This window comes from Tenrec ecaudatus, chromosome 10 (assembly GCF_050624435.1).
Source record: "Tenrec ecaudatus isolate mTenEca1 chromosome 10, mTenEca1.hap1, whole genome shotgun sequence".
NCBI lineage: Eukaryota > Metazoa > Chordata > Mammalia > Afrosoricida > Tenrecidae > Tenrec > Tenrec ecaudatus.
In genome coordinates, this window is record NC_134539.1 from 145,540,046 (window position 1) to 145,565,555 (window position 25,510).

General features: G+C 41.8%; 1 protein-coding gene across 8 annotated transcripts in view; it reads left to right on the top strand.

Moving 5' to 3' along the window:
• The window catches only part of CEP112 (centrosomal protein 112), a 469,815-nt gene that overhangs the window by 66,023 nt on the left and 378,282 nt on the right, over positions 1 to 25,510 (top strand). For all 8 annotated transcript variants that reach the window (XM_075562120.1, XM_075562124.1, XM_075562123.1 and 5 more), the window contains 2 exons: positions 19,408 to 19,494; positions 22,760 to 22,859. In XM_075562120.1, coding sequence (XP_075418235.1) covers positions 19,408 to 19,494; positions 22,760 to 22,859 — 187 coding nt within the window. The remainder of the gene's footprint in view (positions 1 to 19,407; positions 19,495 to 22,759; positions 22,860 to 25,510) is intronic.

Sequence of the window (25,510 nt, forward strand, 5' to 3'; positions counted from 1 at the left end):
ACTGCTTTCATTGCTGATATTTCATTGCTGACAATAACCATCATGTTGCTTTCTTAATTCTAGACATATATTTTTAACTTTATATGCACAGTTATGTTAGGAAATGGCATAATTACCCTTCAGAAATGTAAGCTTATGTTTATTTGATTAAATCACTATTGTTAAACATGTAATGAGAATGAGGACAAATGCTTTTGCTTTGAAGTCCGGCTGAGCATTGCATATCCTTGTAAAACAATTCTGATGTGTTTTGTGCATGTGTTCATCTAAATCTCTTTTAAAAATACTGAGCTTGATGCTGGGTGGTGTTTTTTCAAGCAGCAAATAGGATTTCTTCAACTCATGGGTTTTTGGAATGAAATATTAAGGTAAATATTTAATCATCCCTCCCTTAGTGCTTTACTTTAAGTCCATAGGGGTAATCATTGCAAAAAATGTAATGTGTATCCTCTTAAAATTTTTCTATGAATGTCTCATTTTTAAAATATAAATGGGATCATACATCATATGCACTACATCGTTTTGTATCTTGTACTGTTAACTTAGCTCTATATTTTGCTCATTTTAGCAACATGGCCTGATTTTTTAGAGTGACTTAAAATTTTTTACTGATGTGTCCTGTTTTATTGATAATGGGTTCTTATTGTCTGAGGTGTCCACACCGCTTTGCTGAAACAATGTTTTAAGACATTTCTTATGTTTATCTTTGTGCACATGCTGCCCCCAATTCCAGTGAGGTCCATTGATAACAGTGTCTGTAAGAATGTTGGAGTTGGAATAGGTGCACGTGGTTCATATTATTTAGACTTAATTAGCACTTGGGTTCCCAAACTTGCTTGACCATTGGAATCACCTGGTGAGATACAGATTCAAACACAGGTGCAGATATAAGTCCCTGACCTCCGTTAGCAACTTAATTAATGAATCAGAAAGTCTCCTGGCTGGGTGGTGGCGGTGGGGAGTAGTTCGGGATTGGGGGTTTGCGGGGGGTGGAAATCAAGGGATCTGTTGTTTAACCTGATCCCCAGGCGATTCCAGTGATGAGCCATGTTTGGGAACGTAGTGTTTCATGCAAGGAAAGGCTCAGAGCTTGTTCAATGACTTAAAAGCCACAGGTGCAGGGAAAGTCACGGTAATGAATTCATTGCAAGAAGTGGTTGAATCAGTTAGTTCCTCAAAGCTAAAAAATAAAACTCACTGCCTTGAGTGGATTCTGACTCGTGGGACCCTGCAGGACAGGGGAGAACTGCTCCTGGGGGTTTCCAAGACCGACTCTACAGGAGGAGAAAGCCTCATTTTTTGTTTCAGCTGGTTCACATTGAGGGCAAAATTTTTATAAACATGAGACCGATTTTGAGGTGAAACAGCTCTGGCTGGCCTTCTTAGAGATGGTTGCACCCCCTCAAGGATGGTGGCGAGTCTCGCAGCTTTGAATGTATGTCACTCTCCCGGATCCTACCAGTAATTCCATTTCATACATCAGGTTCCTGAAAGGGCTCATTATAGATAAATCTCTGCTGCGTCTCCCATTCCATGGCCTGCCCCCAACCCCATTCTGGTTATGTCGGTGAATCATAACAATTGTGAAAATGCAGGGTTGTTCCTGTTCTATTTGGTTGGCCATGATAGTTTCGAGCTGCTTCGAAACCCTATGTAAAGGGAAAGCAGGAGTGGTCTGTCTGTAATCCCAAGGGGCTCCTGTGGCATATGTTTTATAGTATAAATTCCGTGACATGGAATGGCTCAGCCACAGACTTACGCATTTTACATTTTTGATTGACATTGACAAGTTGCCATTCTCAAAGTAAGTTTAGGCCTGCCAAGGGCTGCAGGCGTGGGTGGGAAGAATGGTAAGTGGTGCCTAGTGAGTCTGGGTTTCATTTGGGACTGATAAAAATGTACTGAATTCAGACTGTGATGGTAATTGCACAGCTTTCTAAGTACATTAAAAACTACTGGATTGCATACTTGTAGTTGGTGGATTTTTATAGGTCAGTTATACTCAGAACTCAGTGAAACTTTATTTTTTAGAGCCGTGTCTGTTTAAATGTCCAGCAGTGGTGTAGGTGGACATTTTCCTGTTTCATCAGTCCTGGACTATAAAATCTTTATTTTTTTGGACTATAAACTCTTGATGTTTATTTGTGAGATGCAAAATAGTACCTCATTCAGATATTTGCCTACCTTTCATTCCACGTGAGAATGAACCTGTTTTGTTATATATATATATATATATATATATATATATATATATATATTGCTTTTTTCTGTTTCACTTTTGTGACTTGTCTTTTCTTGTTCTTTTCCATAATTTCAATGAATTGTTTGCTTTCATAGTGATTCCTAAGAGCAATATATCCATGTTGAGTCCAGTCCTATGTCATATTACGAGCAAATACTTTTTCTGTACATGTGTTTTGATTTGCGTGAGGCCATTGTTCATATAGAGACGTGTTCTTTTCAATAGTTGGAGGGATCCGTCTTTCCACTTTGACATCTGGATCTATCATGTGTAGGAAAGCATTTCATAACTTCAAGATTATGAAAAATTGGATGACTTTTATTTGTAAATCTTATTTTTTGTTTTTTAATTTCAGAGGTGTAGAGTAATTTAGGTTATTCAGTTCTTAATGTTACACATCCAGAAATTTCAGTGTCAGATGCATTTGTTCAATAGTGCATGCAATAAGAGAGGAGTGAATTGAATGATAAGATATTTTATAAAGACCTCTTCATCTATTTCCTGAAGGGCTTAATAAAGTATTTAGTTCTACTAATGTTATAGGGAGTCCTAAAATATTTAAAATTAGGCTTTATAGATCAAACTTAATAAAACACTGCTTGTGTTTCAAATGTGTAAGTGTATGGGGAATACCTAGGACAGCAACTCTGTGGTACTTGTAACTATTTTAACATAATTGAAGAATTCTCATGGTTTTCTTTTGGTGTCTGAATACACACATGTATAAAAGCTTTCAGGGTTTGCGGCGTTATGGGAGAACACATGTTCAGTGACAAGGGTCTTTTAGTTTAGCTTTAGCCTCTCATCCCAAATATACATGGACTTGTTTGCCTTGCTAATTGCTAACACATTTCCTCTGTGAGCCACATCACAGGCTTGTGTGACAGTGAGCATCATCAAGTCCGGGACTTTTTTTAGTATTCTTTGAGAAGGTTCTTGACATAGATTAAGACATTTGGAAAACCGTTGTCACTGAAAATGAAAGAAGAGACGACACAGCCAGGGGAGGTCAGTTTCAGAGCAAGCATCCATTTTCAGAGAACAGATGGTAGAAATTGTCCACTTTATGAAATTGAAAATGTTCTTTGAACTTCACCTTCACCCACGTCAAGTGTTCCCACCAATTGCCTAACCAGGGTGTTGCTTCTGTCTAATGTAATGCCATTAGGCTATTTTCTCCCCCCTGAGACTTTGCTGCTTAAGTGTAGAATGGCAATAAATTCAAGATATGAAATTCAGAATCATTGACATAATTAATCAACAAGAGAATTGGCATATTTAAACAATTTGTATTGTGCAATACAGCATGGCAGCCTCACTAAATTAACAAGTAATTATGCAAGGGAATGAGATCATTGCCAATACTTCAGGAGGCTGCTGTCTGCCCCTCCCAGTTACTTTATCACCTTCTCTGTGTGTCTGCTGTGGGAGAACGATGTGGCGGTTTGCTCCTGCCTGGATTTCTGGTCTTGGAAATTCCTACGTAGGCTTCTTCGGAGTGGCCTCCATAGCAGTGGGTTTGGCTTTTGGGTTACATGTCAGCATGTCCTTGCTTTTGTATGTGATCATAATTTCTTCCCTTGCTTTGAAAACATGATGTACCACTAATGCCAACATATTTACAAGTAAAAAGGCTTCTAAGAAGTTGACTTTCACCGGCGCTAAATTCTATGTTTCTCTTTCTCAGTAGGATGGTGGTGAGGCGCTCGGCTAGAGTGGCTCATTTGCATCGCTTTCTATTAAATCATCCTGCCACAATTTCTTAGCCTTCTCTTATTGATTCTGTTCTCATGTTTGGCCTTGACAGAAAGAACTCTGTCTTGTAACCGAATGCGCATGTGTAACAGTTTCCCCTAGGGCCGTGGTTCTTGGAGTCCTGGGATTCCTGAGGCTCTTCGGGGAGCCTGTGGGTCAAGTTTATTTTCATAATAGTCCTTAGATGTTCCTGTCCGCTGTTGACGTTTGCATTGTGACTCCAAGCCGTACTCTGTCGAAGCCCACTGCTGTGGCATCCATGCTGTGTCCCAGCGACCCTCCAGGGTAGGGCAGAACTGGGTAGGGTTTCCGAGTCTACGTCTTTCTAAGGGAACCGATTGCCTCATCTTTCTCATAGGGAGCAGCTGGTGGCTTTGGAACATAGACCTTGCCCAGTGCATAATCCACCACACCAAAGCACAGCGGTGGTACCAAATAGCACAGGCGTTCATTGCATTCTTCACGGCCGCATTTGCAGGGTCGGGTGGATGCTCATTTTACTTACGGAGGTCCTTGGTGAAGCAAACAATGAAAAATACTAATTTTGTCAATCCTTATGCCTTTAGCGGGAGAAAAGACCTGCAGTCTCAGAAACCCCCAGGGGCAGTCCTACCATGCCCTTGAAGGTCACTGTGAGCTAGAATCGACTTGATGGCAGCGAGTTTGGTTTTTCATTTTGGTATGCCTTTAACAGGCGTCATTTGAACGACAAGGAACACATGCGTAAAGAAAATACGCAGTGAAGCCCCGTAGGCGGCTACCCCCATGGAAAGCACGCGGGTGACAAAAGCTGCTGTCCATGGGTAGCACCGTTTTTATGTTCAGGATGTCTGACCTACCAAAGTACGCTTCTTCAGACTTGGGTATTAGGAAGACATTTGCCAGAAATGAGCCAAATGAGCTGGCCACTTCAGTGCTGTCTCTTCACCTGATTTGAATTTTCAATGGAAATTAGAATTTGGGAAAACTTGTCCGAGTCAGTGGGAGCGTGACGGCTTTGCCGTACCAAGACTTTTCTGATGAATTTGATGAAGCTACTGATAAAGGGGAAGTTCGGATATTACATACTGAATTTTTCAATATTTAGACATTTATACACCCACTTGAACAGTTATTTTCCCAATGAGCCACACACGATGCTATGAAAATGCTATTAAAAAAAAGATCCATTCAAAGTGAAAGAGAGACTGATTGTGACTAAGGACAGAGTTTCAGAATCTGCCTTGCGACTTAGTAGAAAACCAGTGCTTGTGAGTATTGGTGAACTATCAAGAATACTTACTAATAGCTGAATGGGCTACTAAAATCCTCCCCCTTTTTGCAGCTAATCATTTATGTAGGTTCCCTTTTATAAAGTGCTTGAGCAAATTTTGTTTTTTGCTTATTAAGACCAATAGTTATCACTTGAAAAGAATGAAACAAAGTTACAGAGAGGTGCTTTTAGAGGAATTGCTAGGAGATTGTGGAAAAGAAGAACATGGTCTTTTAAATGTGTGAAACTGATTGCTACTCTAATATTTTCTGTTTTATTGTCACATAATTCCCAAATCATTCAGTTCAATAGTATAATCACGTTCAAGGTCAATTATGTAGTGCAAGAGTTATGCAATCACCACCACAATCAATTGTAGAACATTTTTTCCTTCTTGTACTCACTACTATTAGCGCCACATTTTCTCCAAGCCTTCCCCTCATGGAGCCATTAATCCTGGTACCATCTGTATCAATTTACCTAACTTGGATTTCATACAGAGAAAAACATTAACGAAAGAACCAAACAACAGTAACAACGTAAAACAGAAACAAACCCCCATTGAAAAGAAAGACACTATTAAAAACTAGAACAAATTTAAAATGGGTCAAAAAGGAGATCATATGATAAGGTGCCAAATTTTATTTTATTTTTAATTTTAGGGTTAGGGTTAGGTTTTGTGTTAGGGGTAGGGTTGTTAGGGTTCTGGTTAGGGTGAGTGTTGTTAGGGTTAGGGTTAGGATTAGGATTGTTAGGGTTCAGGTTACGGTTAGGTTTTTTAGGGTAATGGTTAGGGTTAGGGTTGCTAAGGTTAGGTTTAGAGTTAGGTTTGGGATTAGGTTTAGTGTTAGGGTTGTTAGACTTAGTGATAGCTTTAGGGTTAGACTTAAGTTTAGGGTTAGGGTTTGGGTAAGGGTGGTTGGGATTAGGGTTAGGGTTAGGGTTGTTAGGGTTAGGGTTCAAGGTGCCGAATTTTAACCCAACTGCATCTGCAGTAATGTACTTTCCAATGTGTTCTGCATATGGTAACAGGGCTATTCACACTCCCATCTTTGGTCGGAGGGTATTCACCAGAGGCTTAATTCACATGCCCTTCACGTTTTTTTTTTTTTTAGTGAAACAACTTTAGAATGAGTCAATTAAGATCAAATGATAAGCTAGCACATTTTAATCAAACTACATCTGCCATCATTGACTTTCCAGTGCTCTCTGTCTGGTAGCACAGCAGCCAACACGTCTTTCAGCTCTGGTCAGAGGGATTCACTGGAGGCTCAATCCACGTGTGGACCCTGCCAATGGATTTTGGGCTTCCACCATCGTCCATAGCCTCTCCTAACCAGGAGTTCTGATCCCATTCCCTCCTTCAGCTTGCATTTTATTTGCAATTTGCCCTTAATAGCTTGTGATTGTTGGAAGAGGAGAGCTTACTTGTTTCTCATGGAAAACTTTAGAATGTGCAGGGATGCTCTGCTCTGTGATGTCATGGGGGTCCAGGAGGTTGTGGGGGAGGGTCTGCCGTCTTCAGCATCTGGCTATGGTATCAGGGTGTGAAGTGGCAGTATTCTTGGAAGACGATTTTATCTTTAAAATTCCATATTTCAGACAGAAAGAGTACAGGAGGAAAAAACACTTAATTTTAAGGCTGCAAGTAGGACTTCCCTGTATTTTTTCTGTCCCATCATACCTCTTGGTCATGACCTAGTCATGTGCCACTATGTGTGATGCAATCACAGGTCCAGTCAAACTTGGTGGGGAGAGCAGGGCCCCAAAGACAGGAGAGAAGAGCTCATGGCGTGGTAGGCGGTGCCACCAAAACCTCATCCTGGTGCACGTACATGTTTATGGCGACTTGTGTAGGAGCCTGTGAGCCCAGCAGAGTGAGACATACTAGGTGCTTTGTTTGTTCAGAACACACAGTGCTGCTGCTGATGTATGGAGAGTGGAGAGGGAAAGAGTCAATCAGAAGGGGAAAAGGACATCAGTGGCTCAGTGAAGCTGAGCAAACCATACCGAAATTCTGCATGGAGTGTGACCGTGTTTAGGCTTCTGTGTAACATTGTGTTTGTATCTGCGGTATGGATACTTGGTTGTTTTTTTTTTTAATTAGAAAATAGAAACATGCATGTAGTCACTCCTTTTGTTTACATAGCACATCTCCTTTGAATGTGATGAGCTCTGAGATTAGAAATTACTCTATTTCATAGGTGCCTAGGCCCCAGGGATAAGATAAGCAGGGCGGATCCCTTAATTTATCTGTTTTGCGTGTCAGTAAGTTTAATGGATTACATTTGGCAACGTGAAATATTCAAAATCAACATTTGAGAATTGAGGACCCTGGAGATCCTAATCAGGAGGCCAGTAAGGAGGAGACTTGTCTGGAAGATCATTGTAACAATTAGATAGCTGGGTAAATAGAGGGATTATTTTATGAATCACTTCATTTGCAATTTGCTTCGATGGTTGTTTGAATTGAGAAAATGTTACAGAACAAATCAATCTATTCAGTTGCCAATTATGCTTGGAAATAGCTCGGCAGTACAGATGGTTCACTCACATCGGTAATGTTGTACACCCTTTAGGCCCAGGATTTAATTGGTACGTAGGCACAAGAAGCATAAACAAAAAAGACTTAGATTACTACTATAATGGTCACATGTGACACTTCATCAAAAGCTTAGAGAGCTAGTCTCTACATCATTGTAACTCTTGTTTTACACATCTTGAACCTTTTTGACATGATGGAAGTAGTTGGTTAACACTGAGACTTTTGGGCTAACACTTAAGGGTGTTCCTTGAATTTTAAACCTGTAGATGATTCTTGTCTAAATTGCTGTAATGCATTTGTGTCCCCCTCCTTCGCACCCCTCCCCATCCTGAATAGTTACTGTGCTCTTTCAGTGGGGCATGCTGCCAAGCTCAGTATCAAACCTTAAGTAAAATTTGCACATGCAAACCTGCTAATAGTGCTAGTATTTTGAATAAAAAGCTGTTGTTCTGTAAAAGTGAATGTTGAAGAGTTGATTGGTAGGTATTTGAAAACCCTGATTTAAGCATTTGAAAACAGTCAGTTGAAAATGAACAAAGGACACAGAAAATTGGTGAGTGGGCTATTTTTACATCCAGGGAAATGCTTTTATTCTCACTCTTGAAGCGAGGGAATCTGTCAGCTATGTTTATTTGTTAGGACTGGCCAACCTCAGAGGGCGTTTTAAGTCAGAACTTCAAAGGGGCCCCAATAGACTTTGTAAATAAATTCTCTAAAACTTTTCCAAATAGAAAGTCTCTTAAAAATAGCCCGTGGGGAAACCGCTAGAGGGCCAAGTCCCTCTCTGTGCCTCTGCCTTCGTAGTGGACTATTCATAGGATGGCAGCGAGGTCCAATTTCTTGTGGCAGTTTCTTTTTCTAGAAGCAGGTGGTTAAACTCACTTCTGGTTCAAGTCGCTGTCTGAGGGCATCTTCTGGACATGTTGGCCAGATGCAGTGAGATGGCCCCCTTGCTATACGTCCCATGTGATTCTTATCATACAATATTTCTGTGGGGGTGGCTTGGTTTGGGGGTGAGTGGCTAGTGTCCTAACGTGGATTTCAGGTGCAAACTAAGCCTTTATAGCTGTGAACAAGTTGAGCGATGGCTGGCTCTGGTCATGAGATAGACATGGGCTCACTTTTCTTAATACTTACTTTTACACCTTCTCGCCTTAGTCACTCAACACTGAAGCATCTGCAGTTGAGGCTCAGGTAGTCATTTGTCTAAATTCTCAACTCTAAATTTTAATATACGTGTACATGTGTAATGTAACCACAGAGGTCAATTGTTCAACATACATGCCTGATAATATCGGCGATATATTGAGGATGGAGGTATTGCTCTTGTCTGTAACGCTTGAGGAGACTTTGGGAGAAGTGGCATTGAAGGGAGGCCTGGAGCCATGTAGGCTTTTAGTGAACGGAGATGGCATGAATGCATGAAAGAGTTTATAAATGGTGAACCGCTTAGTGTTACATAACCCCCAAAGCTAGCTTACTGCCACGGAGTCCGTTCCAGTTCCCGGTGAGCCTGTGGAACAGAACTGCTCCTTAGGGTTTCCAAGTTCACACCCTTTTAGTGGAAGTAGACTGCCATGCCACATCTTTCTCCCCTGCAAGCGTTGGTGGGCTTGAATTGCCAACCTCACGGTTAGCAACCGTGTCCTTGAACTGCACTACCAGGACTGCCTAGGGAAAGAAAAGAAGTGAAAGCGTACATGGCTGCCAAGTCAAGGCTGAGGTCATGGCTGAGATTTGACCAGAGAATAGTATTTTGACAACCATGTTTTAGGAAAGTAAGTTGGTGAGAAAGTAAGAATGGTCTACAGTGCATTGATGGAGTGAAAGCCTCCAGGCGGCTCCAGCAGTCATGGTGAAGGTGAATGAGGAACTGTTGGATTGGTAACAGGCTAGAAATGAGGTAAAGCCTGCTGGATGGAACGAGTGTCTGACTGGGTACTGAGAGGGAAAGGAAGAGTCAAAAAAGAAGATTTATTGTCCACGGCAGGTGCTCCTTTTACTGAATCCTGAATTAGATACACTGGAGGAACTGTGGGGACTGTTTATTAGGGAGCCGGAATTTAGACATGACGGCGAGAGATGGAGAATTAAGATTGATCTACATGGAAGGTTAGAGTCAAAGCCAGATGAAGTCACCGAAAGCACACACGTCTGCCTAGCGATGATGATTGTGGACTAAATAAGGGAGCATGCCTACTTTGGGAGGCTGGGAGAAGAATTAGACAATGAAAGCGATACAGAGAAACATTCCCAAAATTAAGAGGAGAGCCAGCCAGGTGCTTCGTCACCGAAGCCAAAGACAGCTCAGGGAAGACAGAAGAATGATCACAGTTGAAAGATTTCGTCAAGAGATCGCTTTTCGGCCTTTTGGCTAAGATCAAGTGTGAAGATTGCATCAAGAGAAAGGGGAGGAAGTCCATTATTAAGGTTAGTGACTCAGGGACTATGGGTGAAAAATGAAAACAGTCTCATCGTGGCCTGTGAGACTGTAGTTTTAACAAGAACAGAAAGCGTGGAGGCCGTTGTGGGTTGGGAAGGAGAAGGTAGGCAGTATGGAATAGTCACTGAGAGGTTTATTAGTTAAAAAAAAAGGATTATACTCTATGAGAGAAGCTAGAATATTTAAGCAGCAAATGTTGTCTGGTAACCCTTAGTTTTGTAAAGCCTTAAGCTTCAGTGCCATACAACGTAGCTTCAAACCACGCGTGGGTCTGAGAAAGGTAGTTCCTGCTTGTGACCCTCAGGCCAACAGCCTGAGACACTGCCGTCCTCACGGCCTGGAGCCCATTATCCTAGCCACTGCGGCTCTCTCATGGGTGCCCAGGACTCCTCCTTTTGCCTGACCCTCTCCTCTACAAAGCCTCATGTCCTTCTCTAGGGGCTGGTCCCACCTGATAATATGTCCAAGGTGCTTGAGATGACCTCTGACTCTCCGTGCTTCCAAGGAGCATCCTGTTCCCTGGTACTTCTTCGAAGACAGATTTGTTTGTTCCTCTGGCAGTCCATGGTGTATTCAGAATTCTTAGCCAGTACCATAATCCAGATGCGTCCATTTTCATTGGTCTTCTTTTATTTAATTTTTTTAATTTTAAAAAATTTTTTTACATTTTATTAGGGACTCACACAACTATTATCACAATCCATACATATACATACATCAATTGTATAAAGCACATCCATACATTCCCTGCCCCAATCATTCTCAAAGCATTCACTCTCCACTTAAGCCCTTTGCATCAGGTCCTATTGTTTTCCCCTCCCTCCCCGCTCCCCCCTCCCAATGTGCCCTTGGTAATTTATACATCGTTATTTTGTCATATCTTGCCCTATCCGGAGTTTCCCTCCCCCCCCCTTCTCTGCCGTCCCTCTCCCAGTGAGGAGGTCACACGTGGACCCCTGTAATCAGTTCCCCCTCTCCAACCCACTCGCCCTCCACTCTCCCAGCATCGCCCCTCACACCCCTGGTCCTGAAGGTATCATCCACCCTGGATTCCCTGTGCCTCCAGCCCCCATATGCACCAGTGTACAACCTCTGCCCTATCTAGCCCTGCAAGGTAGAATTCAGATCATGGTAGTTGGGAGGAGGAAGCATCCATGATCTGGGGGAAAGCTGTGTTCTTCATCGGTACTACCTCGCACCCTCATTGACATTGACCCATCTCCTCTCCTGAACCCCTCTGTGAGGGGATCTCTATTGGCCGACACTTGGGCCTTGTGTCTCCACTCTGCACTTCCCCCTTCATTCAATATGGTATATATGTACATACACATATACATATATAGACACACACACACATATATATATACATATACACACATATATCTTTTTTTTTTTTTTTGCATGATGCCTTTATACCTGGTCCCTTTGGCACCTCGTGATTGCACTGGCCGGTGTGCTTCTTCCATGTGGGCTTATTTGCTTCTGAGCTAGATGGCCGCTTGTTCACCTTCAAGCCTTTAAGACCCCAGATACTATCTCTTTTGATAGCCGGGCACCATCAGCTTTCTTCACCACATTTGCTTATGCACCCATTTGTCTTCAGCGATCCTATCATGGAGGTGTGCAGTCAATGATATGATTTTTTTGTTCTTTGATGCCTGATAACTGATCCCTTCGGGACCACTCGATCACACAGGCTGGTGTGTTCTTCCATGTGGACTTTGTTGCTTCTGAGCTAGATGGCCGCTTGTTTATCTTCAAGCCTTTAAGACCCCAGTCACTATCTCTTTTGATAGCCGGGCACCATCAGCTTTCTTCACCACATTTACTTGTTCACCCACTTTGGCTCCAGCCATTGTGTCGCGAGAGTGAGCATTATAGAGTTCCAATACAAACACAAACACAGGGACAAGGGAACAACATGGGACCCCAAATGGTAGAGAGGGGGGAGTGGCAGGTCTGGTGGGGAATGATCAAGGGTAAGGTTGCTTAGAGAAGAGGTATACTCTAGCCCAGGTGGCGACGAAGCATGGTAGTAGGGCAGGAGGAAAGTCAAGGGAGATGGAGGAAAGAGCTAGGAGTCAAAGGGCATTTATGGAGGTCTAGACAAAGACATGTACATGCAAATATATATAGGAGGATGGGGAAGTAGATCGATGTGTCTATATTTATAGGTTAAGTATTAAGTGGCGGAAGGACCTTGGGCCTCTACTCAAATACTCCCTCAATGCATTGGTCTTCTTTATGTTTTGTCCAGCTCAATTGAAAATATCATGTATTAGTTCAGGCACTCCATAGACTTCGAGGTGACATCTATAAATACTTACTCTAAAGAGAACTTTTGCAGCAGATTTGCCCAACACAGAACTTTTTTTTTTTTTAATTTGACAGCTATCCTGCAAATTCCTTGGCCTAGATGAGTGAGCACTTCCAGCATTGGTAGAAACATTTCGATTGGGATCTCATCAACTTTGGAGCCTAGTCTCCCTCACTGCTTGCAGTGCAGCCTGTTTCTTTGTCCAGTGCCATCAGTCCTGGATCACATGTTACCTCCTGTCCCATCCCACGGGACATTCAATGTGAATCCTGGAGGAAAGAGTGGGAATTGTGGGGGGGGGGGGAAACAAGAGGCACGGAGAATGAAGACAAGACAGTATCCTGATCTAGTCTTGTTTAATGAACAAAGAGTTATAGCTTATATCTGCCAGCAATGGGGGAAGCATCCGTTGCACATGCAAATTAGGCTACTTTGGCCACAGGCCAATCAGGGAGTTCAGGGGAGCGCGCCCTGCCCGTGAGTCAGTAATGGCTTACAGTCTTCAACCAGGTATGCCCCACGGAGTGGCATGTTTATGCAAATTAGGCATGGGCGAGGAGAATCTTTTACCCAATCAAGGGGATGCAGGACACAGGTGCTTATCTAAAGAGCATCACCCCTTGTTTGCTCAAGCTTTACAGCTGCAGTGCTCTGTCACGTAGGCTGGGGTAGAAGAATAACCCAGAGCTCAGGCTAATAAATTCCAAGTAATGGCCGGGCTCATGGCTCCAGACAACCTCCTGCGCTGATGGAACACCGGCCATTTCTTTTCAGTGCCATCAGTCCTTGATCACATGTCACCTCCTGCGCTGATGGAAGGAACACCGACCAATTCTTTTCAGTGCCATCAGTCCTTGATCACATGTCACCTCCTGCGCTGATGGAACACTGACCAATTCTTTTTGGTACAGTTGCTCTGTATTCTTACCATCTTCTTTGGGCCCCTCTTCATTGTTCAATATTTTGCCCTGGAATCCTTCAATATTACAATTCAAGTCTTATATATTTTTCTGCGGAGCATTTTCCTCCCTTTTGGATTTTTAACTCATGGTCTTTGCACATTTCAATAAATGTCTTCTTAAGCTGGCTTTCCAAATTTTCTGTTAAGCTCTTTGATTTCAAGATTTCTTCCTGTTACTTTAGTTACTCTTAAGTTCAAGAGTTGAGGCACATTGGGTAAATCTGCTGCACAAGACCTCTTTAAAGTGTTGAAAAGCAAGGATGCTCCTGTGCCTGACTCACAGCATGGTATTTTCAGTTGCCTCACATTCATTGGAATTGTGGTGCTGGTGAAAGAGTAAACAAATAGCTTGGAAAAATTACATGCACAATGCTCCATAGAGGCAAGGATAGTGAGACTTTGTCTAGCGTACTTTGACATCTGGTCAGGAGAGACCAGTCCCTGGAGAAGGCTACTGTGCTTGGTAAAGTAGCAGGCAGTGAGACAAAGGAAGGCCTTCGACAACATGGGTCGACACAGCGACTGCTCGGCAGGCTCAAACATCAGAACAATTGTGAGGATGGCACAGGACAGGGCAGCGGCAGTGTTTGTGTTGCACATAGTGTCACTTTGAGTCAGAACTGACTTGAAGCCACCGAACAACAGAGCTGTGATTGTGTAATGCTTACACATTGGGCTGCGATCCACATGGTTGGCAGTTCGAAACCACCAGCAGTTCCTCAGGAGAAAGACTGGACTTTCTACTCCCGTAAACAGTTAGTTTCAGAAACCCACAGGAGGTGCGTTGAGTCCACATGGACTTGATGGCAGTGAGTTTAGTAACACCAAGTTCAAGAGCATGTTTCAGCATTTCTTCTGATGTTCATTTTGGTCTCTCTTGTCATTAAAAAAAACCCAATAGGTTTATTGGCATATAAGTCACATACAATACAATATGATCATTCATTTGTATTAAGATTTGTTTGATTAACACCACACTCAATTTCAGAAAAATTGTTTTTGATACTTATTCGTGTTAGGTCTCCACCCTCCCCCTTGCCATGCCCCTAACCAGACACTGTCTCTGTCGACCAGCCTATCCTGGATTTCACGTATAGGAAATCTTAAAAAAAACAAAACACAAAACCATACAGAGCAAACAAACAAAAAACATACAATAACTAGACAAAACAAAAAAGCCTCAGCTTCTGTTCTGACTTGCATATGAGTAGTTGATGATCTGTTCTGTAGTTTCCTTGGTCTTTTCTGACTGATGATACGGAACTTTTGCATAGTCTCTTTCTGTAGATGGCATCAGTTTGATTCTCACGTATTCTGTCTGACTAGATTAATTGTATACTTACCATTTATATTGTTCATACCAGGGGTTTGCAACGACAGAGTCATTGGTCTTGCATATTCTATCATGTGGTCTCCAGAGTTATTTTTATTACCAAAGCCACATTTTCCAACTTCTGATACTTCTTTAGAGGAGCTCTGGTGGTGTAGTGGATTGCACAGTGGGCTGCTAACTACAAATTCAACAGTTCAAACCCACCTGTGGATACATGGGAAAGATGAGGCTTGCTTGCTGTTCTAATAAAGATTTACTGCCTGGGAAACCCAAAGGGTGGCCATGATTCTGAATCAACTCTATGGCTGTTAGTGACAGGCCTGATTCTTACTTGCACATTCCAATTACCACTAATTATCACTGCATCTCAAGTGCATGTTTGATCGATTTTAGACTAGAGAAATTGGTAGTAGAAATCTTCACTGTTTTCATTTTTGCTATTAATGATTGGCGCATCATTTTGAGGAATAGTAGTAGTAACTGGTCTTCCTTGTAGACATTTGGATATTATCCTATCATTGATAGCCGTATTCCTCAGGATAGCGCTTGATATGTTTTTTGGTGATAAATGTGACCAAATCATTATTTGTCATTCTTGGCATCTGAGACCGTGGGATTGTCTGATTCAGAATAGTCAACACCAGTCCATTTCAGCCCATTATTGCCTGAATTCCATTTATATTTTGACAACTGCCAGTGTTTTTACAAATCCACACTTCATCATACCACGTTGCCATTACTAGTGGGATGTTTATTGCCGTGTCTTCTCATTTTGAGCTGTGCCGCCTTGTCAAATGGAGGTTCCCCGGCTTTACCCCATTTACTGTAGGAAGGTTGACTCTGTTAAGTGTTGAGTGTTTTCCACCTGAGGCACTCACCTTCGGGCCTGATATTGGCTAGTGTTTTGCTGCGAATCTTGAGTTTTCACGAGCCATTAAAAAGGAAGAAGGTAAATGGGTGCATAAGCAAATGTGGTGAAGAAAGCTGATGGTGCCCGGCTATCAAAAGAGATAGTGTCTGGGGTCTTAAAGGCTTGAAGGTGAACAAGCGGCCATCTAGCTCAGAAGCAAATAAGCCCACATGGAAGAAGCACACCGGCCAGTGCGATCACGAGGTGCCCAAGGGACCAGGTATAAGGCATCATGCAAAACAAAAAAAAAAAGATATAAGTGTGTGTATGCATGTGTATATATGTGTATATGTATATATGTATGTATATATATGTATATATATATATCATATTAAATGAAGGGGGAAGTGCAGAGTGGAGACCCAAGGCCCAAGTGTCGACCAATGGAGATCCCCTCATAGAGGGGTTTAGGAGAGGAGATGGGTTAATTAGGGTGTGAGGTAGTATCGATGAAGAACACAGCTTTCCCCCGGATCCTGGATGCTTCCTCCCCCCAACTACCATGATCCGAATTCTACCTTGCAGGGCTGGATAGGACAGAGGCTGTACACTGGTGCATATGAGGGTTGGAGGTACAGGGAATCCAGAGTGGATGATACCTTCAGGACCAAGGGTGTGAGGGACGATGCTGGGAGAGTGGAGGGTGAGTGGGTTGGAAAGGGGGAACTGATTACAAGGATCCACATGTGACCTCTTCCCTGGGAGAGGGACAGCAGAGAAGGGGGGAAGGGAGACTCCGGATAGGGCAAGATATGACAAAACAACGATGTATAAATTACCAAGGGCATATGAGGGAGGGGGGAATGGGGAGGGAGGGGGGGGGGAAAAAAAGAGGACCTGATGCAAGGGGCTTAAGTGGAGAGCAAATGCCTTGAGAATGATTGGGGCAGGGAATGTATGGATGTGCTTTATACAATTGATGTATGTATATGTATGGATTGTGGTAAGAGTTGTATGAGTCCCTAATAAAATGTAAAAGAAGAAAAGAGAAAAAAAAAAAAAGGAAGAAGGTAAGTACAGCACGAGCTATTCCATTCTAGGCTGCCTTCGTCTGGAAGATCTGCTTGCACCTGCGTACCATGGGTGACCCTACTGGTAGTTCAAACTCCATTGGCTCGGCTTCCAGCATCACCGCCACATGCAAGCCATCACAGGATGACAAATGAACAGACATGTAGTGGCTGGAAAATGCAGAGCCTTTCATTAAAAATTAAAGAAGCTTTATGAGGATAGAAGTTAAACCATAATGTGTTTTAAAAGCATGTGCTTATTGTGGGTGAATGGAACATAGTGGCCTTATCTGTTAATCCTCACCCCTTATCTGTGCACTATTCTAAGAGGTGATGTCATTTTAAAATTCCACGTTAAGACTATGAAGATGCAGTTCAGCGCCTGTGATAGTTTAGCTGCTATTTGTATGGGGCTGTCTTTATTAAGTGTACTTTTTTCCATATAGCTTCTTCCTTTTTTCTTTCACATGGAAGAGTATCTTAAAAATTTAAGTGAGATAGGGATGTGGATTTTTAAATTTTCTGTGTTGACTATTGTTCAGATATAATTGACCCAAATTAGAAAAATGAAGTAGTATTGGTAGAAGTGGATGACAGAGGAAAGAGTTTATGGAATTGTTTTCAAGAAGAATAAATTAAACATAAGTGGAGTCATAAATTATTTAGTCCTTTGTGTCTGGCTTGTTATCCTCAATGCAGTATATTTGACAGTCTGAACATGCCGTAATTTTAAACTTTATTAATTCATTTGTGGTCTGTTTTCTAGTTTGGGTTATTATAAATCAGACTGCTCTAAAATCTGGTGGACACGAGTTTTGTTCATTTGTTTTGGGTTATATTTTCATTTTTCTGGGATGGAACACCAAGCTGATTTCCATGTAGTCGTACTACTTTACGTTCCCACCAACAATGAAGGAGGGTTCCTGTTGCATCTCGTCCTTGTCAACATTTTATATTGTCAGTGGCTTGGATTTTAGCCAGTCTTATAGTCTGATAGCCGTCGTATCTTGTTGTAATTTGCATTCCATAATGGTCTATGAAGAGTTGACATTCAACTGTTTCAAGAGGGTGCACATATGGTCAACAACCAATACTACTGAAGGAAGAAGTCCAAGCTGTCCTGAAGGTATTAGCCCCAAACAAGGCTCTGTGAACTGGTAGCATGCCAACTGAAATGGTTCACTTGTCTATGGCAAGAAATTTGGAAGGTAGCTACCTGGCCCACTGACTGGAAGAAAGCCATATTTGTACCCATTCCAAAGCAAGGGGACCAACAGTATGTGGAGATTAAATAACGATATTTGGCTGAAGAGAAGTCAACAACGGGTACAGCCGTAAACTGAGAGGGAGCTGCCAAAATTGAAAGTGGGTTCAGAAGAGGACATGGCAGAGGGGACATCTTCCTGAGTCACATGGATCGGAAGTAGAAAATACGAGAAAGGTGTTTGTGTTTTGTTGACTCTGCAAAGACATTTGACTCTGGATCATAGCAAAGTGGTGATAGCCTTGAGAAGAAGGGAAATCCCAGAACCACTCTTTGTGCTCGTGTGGAATTTGTAGATGGCCCAAGAGGCCTCATTCAACTAGAAGAAAGGACTACAGTGTGGTTTAGAATCAAGAACATTGTGCATCAGGCTTGTATCCTTTCACCATATACTGAACAAATCATCTGAGAAGCTGGACTTCATGAAGTGCTTGGCATCGGGACTGGAAGAAGGCTTATTAACACACTGCAATATGCAGATGGCCCAGCCTTGTTTGCTGAAGTGAGGAAGACTTTTGAAGCACTTGCTGATGATCTTCAGCTTTCAGTATGGATTATAACTCAGTGTAAACCAACCCAACATTCTCACAACTGGACCAATAGATAAAGGCAGAAAAGATGGAAGTTGTCAAGGATTCCATCTTGCGTGGATCCACAGTCAATGCTCGTGGAAGCAGCAGTCAAGAAATCAAACGATGGACTGCATTGGGCAAATATGCTGCATGAGACCTTAAAAAAATCTCATGCTAGGATGTACTTATTATTATTCTCAAGCATGGGTTCCATTCACGTTATGCTCAGAATACTGTGTTCTGTTGGGATAAGCAGACTGGGAGTTGTTAATGAATGCTGTGAAGGGGATAAGGCCATTGCCCAAAAAGAATCTGGGTCTCACAATTGTTGGGGGGGCGATGGGAGGGGAGCAGGAAGGACTGGATAGTAGAGAGATGCTCATTGATGATCATTTGCCACATTTATGGGTGTTCACAATACATTGTCATATTTAAGTACATAGACAAATATTTAAACGTATTTTTAAATGAACACCATTTAAATTTTGAAGTTAAAACTTGCTCAAAGATGCCTTTTTTCAGAGGCGGGTAGGAATGAGGGAACTGATGAATGTGTACTTAGCAGTATCAGTTTTGAGAACCAAGTGAGGTTGAATTTGAAGGCTAACAATGTTTCCAAATAATTGAAATAAAATAACAATCATGTTGGTGGTATATGTAATGAGATTGCTATGACTTGTAGCTACCAGGTAGAAGTCGAAAATGATATTCTCTTTCAAATAAGGAGTTGCTTAAATTTAATTGTAAATTCTTGCCCACGGGAAAGTTTGATTAATAATACTATTTAAATATTTTCTTTGAAGTTGGATATGAAGACAAAAATAGTGGAAGCTAAGTTCCATGAAGAGAAGCTTAAGTTACAGCAGAAACATGATGCTGATGTTCAGAAGGTAAAATACATATCATTTACTCCTTTATTTTGAATATCTAAAATATTCTAGTTTTTGTATTTATCCATTTATTTAAGTGCTTCATGATAGTCTGTGTTACCAATGGGACTTGCTAAAGTAATACTCCAGCCAAAGTTTATCTTTAAGCTCATGGTTTACATTGCCTTTTAATACTTTGATTCTTGCTTTAAAGATGGCTACTTTTATCATCTTTTATCTGTATTCTGCCATCGTCTTTGGTGAAAATGAGCTGAGACATCAGCTGTAAATATCAAAATTAGTTTGGCCTAATAGTCTTTCAGTTTTGTGCTACTTGGAATTCCTTGGTAATTTCAGAAAGACACTCGGCTGTAGTTCAGTGTAGACGGCCTGCATCTTAGGGCTGCGCTCAGTAATGTAGGCTTCTGTTTTAATAAGCTCATTGGGATGTGTTTCAGTCTTGATTTTTAAATACCATATGTTTTTCTTCTTAATGTGAAGAGCAATGAGATGCCATCAATTCAGAGTTATCTTACATGGGATTTGATTTGATAATCTTGTTTAGAAATGATTAACTGATAAAATGATTGTGTATATTTTAGCAAATGAAGGTTGATTCAATTTGAAATGGCCTTACTGTTTCACAACTAAACATGTGATTCTGTGTCCCCAAATGGAGTCACAGAGATGGAGACAGCCACAGAGCCACGTTTGTGTAAAAAGAGATTGGTACTTAGTGCATGCTTAGCTTGTCTTCTTTCCCAGCAACAGTCCAATCATCGATTGAAAATTAGAGATAGGTCCATATTTATCCTCTTTCCTTCTTCTTCACTCTCCCATTCAAATTTTAATGGTTTTTATTACTTTTGCCGTATAAGAAGTTTACTATAACAGTTCTCTATCATATATGTTAGACCCCGTCATTATACTTTCATGTCCAAGAAAGTTAGAATGTATTGGTAGTCATTCACATGGTAAATAAGAATGCAAGATGTGTGATGGTAATTAAAAAATATTACTACAAAATTGCAGGTACCATTTAAATACAAAAAATATTGAAATGGGAAGCTGCTGGTTTCTCATCATACATCTCTAAATCTGTCTGTGTGCTTCTAGTGGCGATCTTTCCAAACCTCTAACCCGTGCCCCCAAATTCTGTGCTCTTCAATTTACCCCTGCACCCTTTCAAAGCAGCTGTGTTGGCATCCACGAGGGACTCAAATGGGCTTATTTTCCTTCAAGTTCTTTGAGTTTGGGAAACAGAACGAAACCTGAAGGGGCAGGTTCTTGCAGGGCTATCGGGTGGGTGGGTGGTTTCTCAAGGTCATTCTGGAGGGAGAGCCCTGGTCCCCTGAAGAATGAGCAGGCGCCTGTCACGAGGGTACCATTTCTTAGCACAACTTTCCTGGGCCCTTTCTCACCAATTCAGTTTTCTGTTTTCTGAAAACTTCTTCTTCCTAATAAACCCCATGATTGTCCTGTGTCCTTTGGGAAAATCAAGTTTACCCCTTTGGAATTCAAAAACCTTTCCTCATATCCTTCTGATCTGACCTCTGTGCCTCAACTTTGACCCACAACCACTATTTTGATTGGTCTTTTCTTGAAGGTACCCCAACATGACTGCGGCAAGGGTATCACTAGGAGAGCTGGTCTGCAGTCACCCACTGGTTGCAGACAGATTGTTAGACGCACTTTACTGGGAAGAAACGGATGCATGTATGAACTGGAGCCATAGTAGTGCTAACTTTTGATGCTTTCTCTTATTAGGAAAAAAATTCCTGGTAATAGTGTTGAAAAAAACAAACAACTTGGGGTTTCTATTGCTCATACATATGCGAAGAAAATAATTAATCATTAAAAATTCAGGCACTTATTTCACAAGTAAATTCATGAATGCAGTGGTTGGCAGTAACAGGTAAAATATCAATACAGTCCTTGGCCTTCTGCCATATTTGGAAATTATGCCCATCAGTTTGATATTTGTATGTCATTTTCTACGTGTCTGGAATTTGAGAGGGAATAAAATTTACTATGCCTTATCTAAGTTCGTGCATTATCTTCCTGTTTTGCCTCTTGATGGTACGTTAAGGAGTCCCGGTGGCACCACGGTGAAGCGCTTGGTTGCTATCAGAAAGGGCAGTGGTATGAATCCACTGGCAGCTCCACAGAAGACAGTGGCAGTCTGCTTCTATCCAGATGGCTGCTCGGAACCCAGTGTCCTGTAGAGTCACTTTGAACTAGCATTCACGCAAATCAATTGGAGGAATGGGCTTGGGTCTCTTAATTTGGTATGGGTACTATAATCAGCTCCTTTTCTTATTTATCACAGAGGTGGGATTAAAACAATGAAAAAACAGTAGAACGCTGGTTTGGGTTTTTCCTTTCTTTTTTTTTTTTTTTTTTTGAGCATTAAGAACAAGCTGGGTAGACTTCAGTGAATAAGCTTTGGGTTTAGTTGACTTTGAGTGATAAGGAAAAATCTGGCAACCGTAGGAGAGGTTGATACTTCTATTCATTTCTCAGTCTGATTTTCTTTTTGCCCCTTGGTTAGCACCTTCCCCTGCCCCCGAAGGTTGCTGTGGTTCCTGCATTTTGATCCTTTTTCCTTTTCTGGGCGTTTTTTTTTTTTTTTTGAGTGTAGATGTGTTTCAAAGCCCAAAATCCTGATAAAATTGTACTGAATTATTAAAATGTAAACTTCTGATACCATATAAATTAGTGATGTAAAATATTTGTGAGATTTTTGACATCTTCCTAGCTGATGTTTCCAATTCATGCTAGCAGAGCAAGATCCTTAAAAAGCCTGATCACTGTCATGCGTCCACGCACCTGGGCAGTCCTGTGACTGTAAAAGACAGGAGGGCCTGGGTGGGGGCGATCCGGGATACGCTCACCTGAAACAATGCTCTATTCCTAGACAGTGGGGACGTGCGCACTGCTGTCCCAGCATGTCAAGCCTCTGATGGCTTCCCTCTGCTACTTTATGACAGTTCAGTCTCTGTGCTATATCTCAGAGAGTTGCCTGATTTATTATTTATAGACTCCTTAAAAATTTAGACATGAAAATTCAAAGCAGAGAACGTTTCTTTCAGATAATCAATCCTTCTAGTACATATAATCACTTTCACAGTGTATGAAAATAACCTTTCCCCAACTCTTGTGGGAAACGACTTAGGGGGTTCGCAAAGACCAACGTGCAGAAAAGATAGTGCCTGGCTAAGAGAGGTCTACGTTTCACACTTCAACAGTAACTGTGGACTAAACATTTTTTTCCATTTATTTGCAGATTTTAGACAGAAAGAATCATGAACTCGAAGAAATGAAAACTCTATACAAAACAAAGCAAAACGAAACTGAGGAGACCATTAGGAAGCTTGAGAAGAAAGGTGATGTGTTGTTATGCTGACAGCGTCTTAATTTTTTTTTAATACTTTTATTGGGGGCTCTTACCTCTCTTATAACAATCCATACATTCCTCCAGTGTGTCAAGCCCTTTTGCACATATGCAGCCACCATCATTTTGAAAGCATTCTCTTCCCACTTGAGCCCCTGATATCCACTCCCCATTTCCTTCCCCTCCCGCCCCCACCTGCCCTCCCTCATGAACCCTTGATAAGTTATAGATTATTTTCTCCATTTCTTACATCATCCTCCCATCACCCCTCACCCACTTTTCCATTATTTGTCCACCTTGGAGGGGGTTCTAGGTTGATCCTTGTGGTCGGTTCTCCCCTTCTCCCCTCACCCGCCCCTCACAGCATCCTAATTTTATCTACTGGCTCTTGTTACTAACATGTCATGTCTGGGGTCTAATAGCATGAGCTTGGGAATGTTTTAAGTAGGCTTCCATCAGTGGATGAGTTTTTAGAGGTTTCCTTACTTTTAAATGAACGAGTGAGGATAAACCGCGCATTCCCACGTGTGCACAGATGCTCATGCGCCTGTGTATAGGGGTGCATGCACTCGTGTGTGTATGTGTTGCAGCAGTGGCGAGGTGGTTGTGCTGGTTGGTTGGTGAAAGAGTTGGGAGAGTGTATCACTGTAGCTCCCACTGCTTAGCTCTTTCCTGCCTGTTGACTAGTCCTGGGCCTGGGCTTATTGGCTTCCACGGGAAGCCTATGCAAGTCATGGCTCTTTGTGTAGCATGTTCCTTACATTAAGTGCCTGCCCTTTGATACACAATAACTGCTGGTATTGTGGTTGATGTAAAAAATTCTTTAAAATATTCTTTTCCTTTTTTTTTCATTAAAAATACTCTTGTTAAGAAGGAAAAGGAAACACTAATCAAATGAATGTGGTCGTGGGGTCAGATCATGTCAGTGCATAGGCGGTCACGATCGAGAGTATGGAGAATATTTTTTGGAGAAAAGACTTTGAAGAGATGTGTACGATTTGAGGAGCCGGAAAGGAGGGTGCCAGCCAGTGAGGTAGAAATGGTGCTAATGGCAATTTGTGGGAAGGGTGCTGCAGAGGGTGCCCATCCCTATGACAGAGAAAACAATGGGGCCTGGGGATAGATTAGGCATAGCCTTGGATATCACAAATAAGGGGGCGGGAGAGAGGACAGTTTTGTTCAGGGGTTACCAGATGAAGCTTAATGACTCCTTTCTAAATCATCAAACTTGACTATGTCGGAGTACATAAATACTTTATGAATTTAGGATGGCAGTTGAATGTATGTTAACTAACCAAATCATTATTTGTATGTTTAAGCCCAGTTTTAAATGTTGATAAAAATAACCTGAAATTTCTTCTAATTCTTTCTCCAAATATTACCAGTTTCAAATTTGCTCCATGGTTTTAATTGTTTACCCTGATTGGAACCAGGGAATAAATATGCCCAGAGTTTAAAAATAATGACTATTAAGGCTCCTTGAATTGCGAACAGATCCTACTTTACTTTTAGCCTCACATGGTTAAAGGTGTTGTGGGTGGTAAAGACTAAGACTGCATTACCTGGGATCCTCTCCGCCTTCTTCTCTACTTTGTGGCATAGTTGAGGTGTAAGACTGAAAGGCATTTCCATGGAAATATCTATGAAAACTTCAATCTCGGAGTCAATGAATAAGAGCATATTCGGTAAGCTAAGGAAATATTAGGCTCAAGCCAAACATTCAGCTGAACTTATCTTAACTCTCCAGATGACATGACTGTGACAGGGGCAGCTTACTTTGTGAAGGCAAGATAGAAATTTAAATGTGATGAGGGAAATATTTTATGTAATTTAGAACACATTTCATTTAAGTAACACCAACTGTGGAAATGGTTTTCAAGTATCTAGCAGCAACAGTATATTGAATTGATGAGTTCCTTGATTTATTCCTTTCATACACAACCATTTGAGCGCTTGCCTGTGTGGCCCTGCAGATAAAGAGGTGAAATGCCTTTGTTCTCAGTGAGCATAATCTTACAGAGGAAATAGGTGAGCAAACACTCATAACAAATAATGTAATATGTGATTGAATGGAGAGAAGTATGGGGAGAGAGTGGCATGGTGGTTGTGTGTTCCGCTGTGAACTGAAAGGTTGATGGTTTGAGCCCACCACCCCTCTGCTGTAGAAAGATGTGGCAGACTGCCCCCATAAAAATGCAAACCTCAGAACCCTCTGGCCCCGCTCTACTCTGTCTGTCTGTAGGGTCATTGTGACTCAGGACTGACTTGATGGCAATGGGCTTGGGTGTTTGTGGATGGGGGCAGGCGTAGGGATGGCTTTTGGGGATAAAGAGGATAATTTCTTTCTATCCCTAGAAGGGGTAGATGTGAGAATACAATTGGTGAATGGTTGGTCAATGAGGTGCTACTTGAGACTTCAAGAATGAATAAGACATTTTCATCTAGAAAAGGGTGGCATTCCAACAGAGGGGTAATCAGACGTAACACAACAACAAAAACCAGACCCACTGTCACTGAGTTGATTTTGAAAACACACACACACACGCACACACACACACGCACACATACACGAGCAGGCAGCCTCATCTTTCTCCCGCAGAGCAGCTGGTTGGTCTGAAGAGCTGACCTTGTGATTAGCAGCCC